The sequence below is a fragment of the Prionailurus viverrinus genome, chromosome B2, assembly GCF_022837055.1.
Source record: "Prionailurus viverrinus isolate Anna chromosome B2, UM_Priviv_1.0, whole genome shotgun sequence".
Taxonomy (NCBI): domain Eukaryota; kingdom Metazoa; phylum Chordata; class Mammalia; order Carnivora; family Felidae; genus Prionailurus; species Prionailurus viverrinus.
Genome location: NC_062565.1, coordinates 31,817,270 through 31,827,269, shown reverse-complemented (window position 1 = coordinate 31,827,269; position 10,000 = coordinate 31,817,270). Strand labels below are relative to the sequence as shown.

The window sequence follows — 10,000 nt, the reverse complement described above, 5'->3', positions numbered from 1 at the left end:
CTTTTCTTCTCTCTCATATACAGATAACTTCCACTTAACTTAGAAACTTGTTAAGGTCTTTTTTTTTCCTGTTTCAAGTTAAAAAAAATCTTTTAATGTTTATGTTTTTGAGAGAGAGACAGAGAGAGAGAGAGGGAGAGAGAGGTAGAGAACAAGCAGGGAAGGGGCAGAGAGAGAGGGAGACACAGAATTGGAAGCAGGCTCCCAGCTCTGAGCTCTCAGCACAGAGCCTGACGCGGGGCTCGAACTCGCAGACTGCGAGATCATTACCTGAGCTGCAGTCAGCAGCCCAACCGACTGAGCCATCCAGGTGTCCCAGTTTCAAGTTTTTATTTAAATTCTAGTTAGTTATTATACAGGGTAATAATAGTTTCAGGAGTAGAATTCAGTGGGTCATTACTTACATAGAACACCCAGTGCTTATCACAACAAGTGCCTTCCTTTTTTTAAAAAAATTTTTAATGCTTATTTATTTTGGAGAGAGAGAGACAGACAGAGCATGAGCAGAAGAGGGGCAGAGAGAGAGGGAGACACAGAATCCGAAGCAGGCTCCAGGCTCTGAACTGTCAGCAGAGAGCCTGATGTGGGGATCGAACTCATGACAGGTCATGACCTGAGCTGAAGTCAGATGCTTAACTGACTGAGCCACCCAGACACGCCAATAAGTGCCCTCCTTAACACCCATCACCCATTTAGCTGTTAAGGTCTTTCTTATACATAACTTTCCTGTAGTGTGGCTTTTTGCTCAAGTTTGAGTCCCATCCTTTCCCTTGTTTTCATTTCCAACACTTTTTTAATTTAAGTTTATTTATCTTGAGAGAGAGAGAGAGAGAGCTGGGGAGGGGAAGAGAGAGTGAGAAGGAGAGAGAGAGAGAGAGAGAGAAAGAATCCCTACTTGGGATTCTCCCAAGGGGCTGCGATTCTCCTCAGCACCCTCCGCGCTGAGGGTGCGGGACTCGAGCTCACAGTGAGATAATGACCTGAGCCAAAACCAAGTGTCAGACACTTAACCGACTGAGCCGTCCAGGTGTCGCTCACTTCCAACACTCTTGAAGGACTCTTTATATCTGCTGCCTTCATTTCCAATTTGCTCTTTACTCTTTTGAAATATTGCTTCTACCTTTAACACTCTATGTCCCAATGAAGGTTATTGGTGCTCCACTAATTATATAACACAATAATGTTTCTTATATTTTATCTTCTGGAACATTTTTTGCACCTTTTTATTCTTTTAAGAATCCTCTCTTCATTTTACTTTTTGTGGCCCTCTCTTGGTTTACGAGAAATCATACTCTCCAGGTGATTCTCAATCTCTTCTGTTTCTTCTCTGATAATCACTTCATTAACTCCTCTTAGGGCAAATGCTTCCGAATGCTGTCTACTTTCTGCTTTATTTGCACACTCCATTGACAACGTCAACCACACCACAGGAGGAAGAGACTCATTGGTTAGAAGATAGCAGAATGCATAATAAGCAATCCGTGTAGTTCTTCTAGGATCACATATTATATACACTATTTAAAAAAGTTTTTTTTTTCACAGCCCATTTTCCACATACCTTAAACTACTGTCAGTGATTAAGCAGGTAACCGATTCTTGAGTGGTATAACACAACTTTATGGAAGTAGTCTACCTAGCATCTGATGATGCAAAACTCTTCTATCATAATTGGTTATCAGTGTGAAGAGTTTCCAATCCTGAGGTAGGCAGGAAAGTATTCATACTCTTAATAAATATTTTTGACTGAATTTTGCGGGGGGTATGCCCCATTCCGAAGAAGTTGATGATCTTACTGTCTCACTTATTTTTTCCTTCCAGAATGCGTTCTGCGTGGGTTTCCTGGATGGTGGTTCTGCAAATGAGTGTAATCAGGCTGGATTCCTCCATGACTCAAGGCAGAGACTCTCCAGGTAAGAACAGAGCAATTTTTTTTTCCAGGTGTGCATTCAAGAATTGGCATAGGGGAGGAATGCCTTTCCCTGTGGGTCCAGGCTGCAGACCAGACTAGAATTGGCTTCTGGCTTCAAAGTGTTCTTTCCTTTAGAAGAAAAATAAGGCTCTCTCTTTACCACACACAATGTGGGAAAAGGGACTTCCTGTACCAGAGCTGCAGATTCAAGGAGTAAGGGTAACAGGAAGAAGGGAAACATTTTGTCTTGCTTAGGGCCCTTATTGGGTCAATGTCTGTCTCAAGAACTGTATAAACTGGAGCCAGTCTGAAAATAGCTGCCAGTTGTTTAGACAGGAGTTTGCTCTGATGATTGTGACTTTTATATTTATCCAATTGAGATACACGTGGATAAAAGAAATTTGAAACAAAGTTTCTTCTTTTGGCATTTGTTAACCCCAGTTTTGAGAAATAAGAGAAGTTGAATGTATTATCCTCAGACTGTCCCCAGGCTACTAAGTACATGTATTTATTGTTGTTATTTTTCTAGCTGAGGAGATAGGCTATACAGACATGAGGCAATATTGCACCCTGAAGACATATTTATCAGCAGAAAACGGGATGTGATGTGCTAAAAACAGAACCTGTTTGAATGTCAGTTTCATTAATTACAAAAGAGGAACCAACCTGGGAGGGTGCGGTGGGTGGAAGATCTTTGTTCTTCAAGAATAGAAACCTCTCTGAGCTCATAATGTCCATTAAACAACACAGATGAAGAAAAAGTCAGTGCAGATCTTAAATCTGACACAAATCTGACTAAAAAATTATTTTCTTTTTCTGATTTAAACTGTAAGAAGGAAGAGCATTGGAGGTTAGAGCTGACCTTAGCTACTAAGAGATGAGTATGGCTGGCCCAGGAAGGATTCTGCCGTCCTTAACGCTCCACTCAGTAGCTCGCAGAGGAGAAGCTGAGAAATGAGAGCAAATTTACAACTCGAGATCAGTAACTACTATCCTTCAAGCCTTAACTCATGCTGTTTCTTCAGGGAGGTCTTTTCTGGCCAACCTGCATTATTAACCCATTTGAATTTCCTTTTTTTTTATTGTTGTTCTCAAGTGCACAGAATTGCATTAATCTTACCCAAAGAGTTCACAGCACTTTGTTATCATTTGTCTGTGCAGGGACTCTCTCCTCTTCCCTTGTCTCCATTTTCACACCCTCCTTTCCTTAGAGAGCCATTCTAACATGTCTTTAACTATGGGGTGGCCTTTAAGAATATTTAGCATTGTTTTTCACATGTATTTAAAAATCTTAATAAATGTCATTGTGCATTAAATCACATTCTGTTTCTTTTCTGTCCAAACACTATGCTTTTGAGCTCTCCTTCAGTGTCGTTATCAAAGGAAAGCAGGTCAGGGAGGGTAAGTGGTTCTATGTAAAACCATCGGATATAGAACTAGAACTCAAGTCAACTGGAACATAACCCAGGGCCATTTACCAATTTGTTGTTTAAAAATTTTCAAATCTTCAAATCTACGAAGTGTCTTAATCCATTCTGGTGACTGCAACAAAATACCACAGCCTGGGTGACTTGTAAACAACAGAAATTTATTTCTCAGAGTTCTGGAGTCTGGGGAGTCTAAGATTAGGTGTCAGTATGGCTGTGTACTTATTTGTTTATTTATTTATCTATTATTTATTTTTAATTTTTTGCTTATTTATTTTGAGAGAGAGAGAGAGAGAGGTGACCAGGAGAGGGGCAGAGTGAGAGGGAGACAGAATCCGAAACAGGCTCCAGGCTCTGAGCTGCCAGCACAGAGCCTGATGAGGGACTCGAACTCACAAACCATGAGATCATGACCTGAGCTGAAGTCAGACACTTCTCGACTGAGCCACCCAGATGCCCCAGTATGGCTGTGTTCTGATGAAGACTCTCTTCCTGGTTCATAGCTGGCACCTTATCCCTTGTTCTCACGTGGTAGAAGGGGCTTGAGATCTCTCTGGAGCCTCCATTATAAGGGCTGATCCTATTCATGAGAGAGGGCTCCACCCTTATGACCCAAACACCTCCCAAAGGCACCTCCTACTGATAATATCACCTTTGGGGGTCAGGATATCAACATAAGAATTTGGGGGCAGGGGCACAAACACTCAGACCATAGCACACTGTGTGTTCAACAAATAAGAATGATCCTTTTTCTTACCTGTGAGGACAGATTACATAATTTTTGAATGTGAAATTACATTGAAGAATAGCAGAGTAGACAGTGTATGAAACAATATGTAGCTCAAGCTAATCACTATCGATATCAGTAAGGTGCTCTGAAAGTAGAAAATTGTAACAGACCATGGAATTAGATTTTTTATTCCACCTTTAATGGCAGTATTTCATGTAAAAATCCCCAAAGACGCTTAAGCTAATTGTATATTTTCTATCACCATGTTGTTGTAGCTACTGGTATGGTAGGTATAGTGCCAACGATACTGATAGCAATATTAATCTTCGAGCCATGGATTAGTATTATTTTACTTAATACCAACAAAGGTAATTAAATCATTACCTTATTAGAGCCAACAGAGGGGTGAAGTCTAAGTAAAAGTGCAAGGGGAAAGGTCCAAAAGGAAATTCCTGGAGAAAACCCATAGTGAGTGAAAAGTGGAAGGGGTTAATTTCACATCAAACGTGTACCGAGTCTGAATTTCTTTGCCCACCTCCATCACTCCTTCACTCTGCTCCAGAGGGAATGTATTGAATGAACCTACCATGGGCAAGAGTGCTGTTGGATTACTCCACATGGGGATGGATCTTTTTGACTTGATAACAAAGGGAGTTAAAGTCTTGGGCTTCTGAAAGCTTGGCTTGGAGAAACCAAGCACAGTGTCAGCAAAACACAAATGGTCAATAAATGTTTGTGGAATGAATGTTTATGTCTCTTGGGACTCTCTTTTCGGCTTGCCTTTTTGGGATTACACATCTTCCGTTTGGCTGGCCCTGTAGGATGGATCTCAGACTGCTTTCCACCATGGACGTCTCTTTGCTAAAAGGAACCAGATGTGGCCCAGGGGAGAAGAGGCCACTTTGACCTATTTACTGAGGTCAAAAGCTTCCTCTCAAATCCATGTATTCTGGCATAATTTACCACGTATGGGTTCCTAAAAGTGAGGGTTGGTTTGTTGTCTATTTTTTTTTTTTTTTTTGGATTTCCAGAAGATTTTGTGATTCAGGCAAAGGCTGACTGTTACTTCACCAATGGGACAGAGAAGGTGCAGTTTGTGGTGAGATTCATTTTTAACTTGGAAGAGTATGCACGTTTCGACAGCGATGTGGGAATGTTTGTGGCATTGACAGAGCTGGGGAAGCCTGATGCTGAGCTGTGGAACAATCGGCCGGATATATTGGAGAGGAGTAAAGCTTCTGTGGATGCACTCTGCAGACATAACTACAAGCTGGGTGCACCCTTCACTGTGGGGAGAAAAGGTGAGGTGGAAGGTGAGGTCTTGTGAGGTTCAGGCATCTCCTACATGTGAACGTGACCATGGGCTTTACTTCCTCATGATGGGCAATTTCTTGCTTCAGGATAAATGGCTTGTAAGCAGGGGAGTCTGTATATGTTCTGTCCTTAGTTGTGATTCATTAATTATCCTTACAGGTCAGGTTACTGTGGTCTTGGTCCCAGACCCCCCAAATTCTCAAAGACTTTAAGCACTAGTGGGCTCTAAAATAAAGGGGGTAATTGTGGGAGTATCTGATAAGGCCTAATTCATCCTTGAGGCATTGACATACCCAGTTTCTGAATCTTGGGGGCAGAGATTTCCCCACATTTCCAGTTTCCACCTGGGTGATGTGAGAAGATTAGGGGGAGAGATTGTCTTTCAAGGAACCCTTGTTCTGGCTTAGTGGTTTTCCTTCACAATGTCTCATGTTTTTCTCTCTTCCCAGTGCAACCAGAGGTGGTGGTGTATCCAGAGAGGACCCCATCCCTGCAACACCACAATCTGCTGCTTTGCTCTGTGACAGGTTTCTATCCAGGGGACATCAAGATCATGTGGTTCCGGAATGGGCAGCAGGAGAGAGTAGGGGTCATGTCCACTGGCCTTATCAGGAATGGAGACTGGACCTTTCAGACAATGGTGATGCTGGAAATGACTCCTGAACTTGGAGATGTCTACACCTGCCTTGTTAATCATCCCAGCCTGCTGAGCCCTATTTCTGTGGAGTGGAGTGAGAATCAGCTTCTTGTACTCTCTGGGCCTGACTCAGGTTGATGCTGACTCAGCACACGGCCTGCGTTATCTCTGCATTCATCTTGGTCCCGATAGTCGTTCTTCTTTCCCCTGATCTGAGGGGTCATGGAATTCGGGTCCTTGGGTTAGGGTGGGAGAAGACACGACAGATATCTATCCTTGTATCTGCCAAGAAATAAGGAGGTCTAATCACCTCATCACTTATTTCCAACTTTGGGAACGAGTATACTCTGATAATTTGTCTTAGTATTTTAGGGGGCATTCTTATGGGCTGCAAGATTCAGTAACAGGAACTCCATGGGTGCAAACCTTGGCTTCAAAGAACCATATCTAAATGTATTTCTTCTCTAGATAGCATTTGATCTGATGTCCAGAATGGACTCTGAGATTTCAGGAAGGCATGCCAAACATTGGGAGCTTTTTACTAATTTTCAGACCTGTTTCCCATAGGAGCTCAGTCTGCATATTCTTGGAGAAAGATGCTAAGTGGAATTGCAGCCTTCCTGCTTGGGCTGATCTTCCTTCTGGTGGGGACTGTCATCTGCCTCAGGGCTCAGAAAGGTAATGAGCCTCTCAGGATTCCCCTGTCACCTGCCCCGTGGCTTCTCCCGCTTCCCCTAACTTCAAAGATGTGAGGCAGGCAAAGCTGATTGTACTTCTCAGAGGTCACCATGATAGTCTTTTCTGAATCCAGAAACATTTCAGGGGGTCATCAGAGCTGGAGTATTGATATTTCAGTTCGTCCCTATCTGTCAGGATAATCACAACATTTGGTCCTAACTAGAGGCATTCTATTTCTTTCCTCTCACTCCAGGGTATGTGGAGACGCAGTTGTCTGGTGATGAGGTAATGTCTTCTTCCTTGTCTTTGGGTGGCCAATTGTTGTCCCTGTGCTTTGGCCAGAGGGAGAGGTCTTGGGGATAGGGTGTGAGGGTGGCTTTGGCTGGGTGGTGCTGGGTGCTGAGTCTCTGGAATGGGAGGGTGGAGTCCCTCCTGAAACTTTGATCACTATTCCTGCAGGTCTCAAGAGCAGTTCCCTCACCATAGCCACACTAAGGTCCCAATCAGAGCTTCTTGCCCTGGAGGCTGAAATAGTACCGAATGACTTGAGTCCAAATGACTAAGTAAAGGACTCTCATGAGGTCCATGTTCTGGAGCTACTTCCATGAGTCCTTGGAGGAGTCCTGACTTGATTCTAGAGTTCTGTTTTCTGAGATCATCTCTCATTCGTCTGCCCTTCTTCCTCCTCCTTGCCTGTGCCATTAGTCCCCATTTCCAAGGATAGTGTGCAGAAATTCCCACCAAAGCTGACTCCCACCAGCCCCAACCTGCATACCTCCTATGGTCCAGCCCTAACCTTGTGAATTATCCTCATGTCTTCCTGTTTCCAACTGCACTCTCCACTGTCTCCAGAAGACAAATGCTCAGAGGCACTGTTTCCTTTTCACCGTTTTTTATGACCTTTTTTATTGTAAAATAAAACTGAGGAACAGATAACCATGCAAAATGTAGAATTTAATGAATTATTTAAGGTCAAGAAATAGAACTTTACCAGTCAGGGCAGGAGTCTCCCTGTGCCATAAGCCAATCAATCCCCTCTCCCTCCTCTCAAAAGTAATTATATTCTGGGAGGCCTGGGTGGCTCAGTCAGTTAAGTGTCAGGCTCTTGATTTTGGCTTGGGTCATGATCTCACGGTTCATGAGATTGAGCCCTGCATTGGGCTCTGTGCTGACAGTGCAGAGCTTGCTTGGGATTCTCTCTCCCTCTCTGTGTTCCTCCCCTGCTTGTGCTCTCTTTCTCTCTCAAAATAAATAAACTTTAGAAAAAAGTAATTGCATTCTGTTAATCACTTTAAAAATTTTTTTTAACGTTTATTTATTTTTGAGAGAGAGGGAGAAACAGAGTGTGAGCAGGGAAAGGGCAGAGAGGGAGGGAGACACAGAATCTGAAGCAGGCTTCAGGCTCTATGCTGTCAGCACAGAGCCTGATGCAGGGCTCAAACCCAGGAATCAGGAACCATGAGATCATGACCTGAGCTGAAGTCAGACACTTAACCGACTGAGCCACCTAGGTGCTCCTTAAATATTTTAAAAAAATGTTTATTTATTTTTGAGAGAGAGAGCAGAAGCAGGGGAGGGGCAGAGAGAGAGAGAGAGAGAGAGAGAGAGAGAGAGAGAGATTGAGAGGTAGACACAGAATCTGAAGCAGGCTCCAGGCTCTGAGCTGTCAGTTCAGAGTCTGATACGGGGTTCAAACCCATGAACTGGGAGATCATGACCTGAGATGAAGTCAGACACTTAACCGACTGAGCCACCAAGGTGCCCCAGCTTAGTTGTCTTTTCTGTCTCATACTTTACTATTTCTCCTCCATCCCCTTTGCCCCCCTTATGACTAATACGTTGAAAAGCCTGAGACATTTAACCTACAGAGTTTTCCATAGTTTGGATTTTACCAATTGCATGCATCTGGTGCAGTTTAGCGTGTCCTTCTGTCCTCTGCATTTCTTGCAAGTTGGCAAATGGATGCAGAGGTTGGATAGACACTTTTAATTTCTTTGATGAGTCTGTAGGTGGAGGTGTATTTTTTACCATGAGGCCCAAACTGTCCAATTGTGTCTCTTTTTACGGTGCATTCACCTTTGGTGCTCATTGCCTAGGCCCTTGAATTCACTTGAATTCTACCAGTCCTTCTTTGTTTATATGCTTTATTGCTTCTGTAAAGAGACATTTCTCTTCATTTACTGGTGAGTTGCCCAGTGATACAGTGGGAAGAAAGGATCAGTGTTTTAGTTCTTTTACTTTTTTAATTTTCTTTTTTAAAAAAAATTTTTTTTCAACGTTTATTTATTTTTGGGACAGAGAGAGACAGAGCATGAACGGGGGAGGGGCAGAGAGAGAGGGAGACACAGAATCGGAAACAGGCTCCAGGCTCTGAGCCATCAGCCCAGAGCCCGACGCGGGGCTCGAACTCACGGACCGCGAGATCGTGACCTGGCTGAAGTCAGATGCTTAACCGACTGCACCACCCAGGCGCCCCTACTTTTTTAATTTTCAAGTTACTGAATTTGTTTCCTACTATTACCCAAAGGTGGGCAATTAGGTTCTACTTTTTATTTTATTTCTTGTATCGTTATAAACTCAAGGATTTAAATGTATTTGATGGATTTTAACTCCTGGCGGTTTTTAGCCACGAGTTCAATCGTATCATCCTAGGTGCATGGAAACTTCTTCAAGTGGCTCCTGAGTCCTTTTGACACAAGTCTTTTGATCATTTCTTTGTTATCTGCATGCCAAAATGTTCCAGGTTTATTCTGTATGTTTCCCGCTCAGACCTGAAATCAGCCATTGTTTTAGAAAGCCCTGGATTATTTTAGTGGGAAATGTCATTAAGACCGTAAGCGGGAGTTAGGAGTTCATCACTATATCAGGTCTTTTTGGTGGAAGTACAAATGTTTATATGTAACGTTCATATTTATAGAAGCACAAAGTTTATGTATATACAAATAAAAAATTAATCTCTTCTATATTACAGTTGTGTCTCCTTTCTTCCACATCAAGAGTTCTGGTTTTCAAACACACAGGGAGACCTACAATTAGAATATCCACCTTTACTCATTTGCTTTTCCTGAATGAACACACACAGCAGTCTGAGGATGATGATACTTGTGCTACGACCACCAAAATGATTACTGAAAACAGTTAATATTCCTTTTGCCTCTGTTCTCCTCATCATCCTTCCTTTTTATAGTTGTCCTATATCTATGTTATGGATCATACACCATTTCAGAAGATACTTGCTCCCTTTTCAGTCTTAGTGCTGTGAGTAATGACATGTTTAATGATGACTACTATTCCTTATGTCAGTG

General features: G+C 42.7%; 1 protein-coding gene across 6 annotated transcripts; it reads left to right on the top strand.

Annotated features, from left to right (window-relative positions):
- Positions 1-1,760: 1,760 nt before the first annotated feature.
- LOC125166246 (HLA class II histocompatibility antigen, DO beta chain-like) lies at positions 1,761-7,631 on the top strand. Of its 6 annotated transcripts, none has more exons than XM_047860087.1 (6): positions 1,761-1,910; positions 5,098-5,367; positions 5,830-6,111; positions 6,585-6,695; positions 6,949-6,980; positions 7,155-7,631. In XM_047860087.1, exons 1-6 carry the CDS (start codon positions 1,784-1,786, stop codon positions 7,179-7,181), a joined length of 849 nt encoding a protein of 282 aa, XP_047716043.1. In that variant the 5' UTR covers positions 1,761-1,783; the 3' UTR covers positions 7,182-7,631. The 6 variants fall into 6 exon arrangements, with proteins under 6 accessions (XP_047716043.1, XP_047716042.1, XP_047716045.1 ...); XM_047860086.1 differs by having other exon boundaries at positions 5,098-5,379; XM_047860089.1 differs by having other exon boundaries at positions 5,908-6,111; positions 6,949-7,631.
- The last annotated feature ends 2,369 nt before the right edge of the window (positions 7,632-10,000 follow it).

Bases quoted from the DNA above. Each gene is read 5' to 3' on its own strand.
- LOC125166246 (XM_047860084.1), top strand. From the start codon at position 1,784: ATGATCTTACTGTCTCACTTATTTTTTCCTTCCAGAATGCGTTCTGCG. The intron at 5,380-5,829 runs GTGAGGTCTTGT...CTCTCTTCCCAG, and splicing joins GAGAAAAGGTGAGGTGGAAG to TGCAACCAGAGGTGGTGGTG. The intron at 6,112-6,584 runs GTGAGAATCAGC...TGTTTCCCATAG, and splicing joins CCCTATTTCTGTGGAGTGGA to GAGCTCAGTCTGCATATTCT.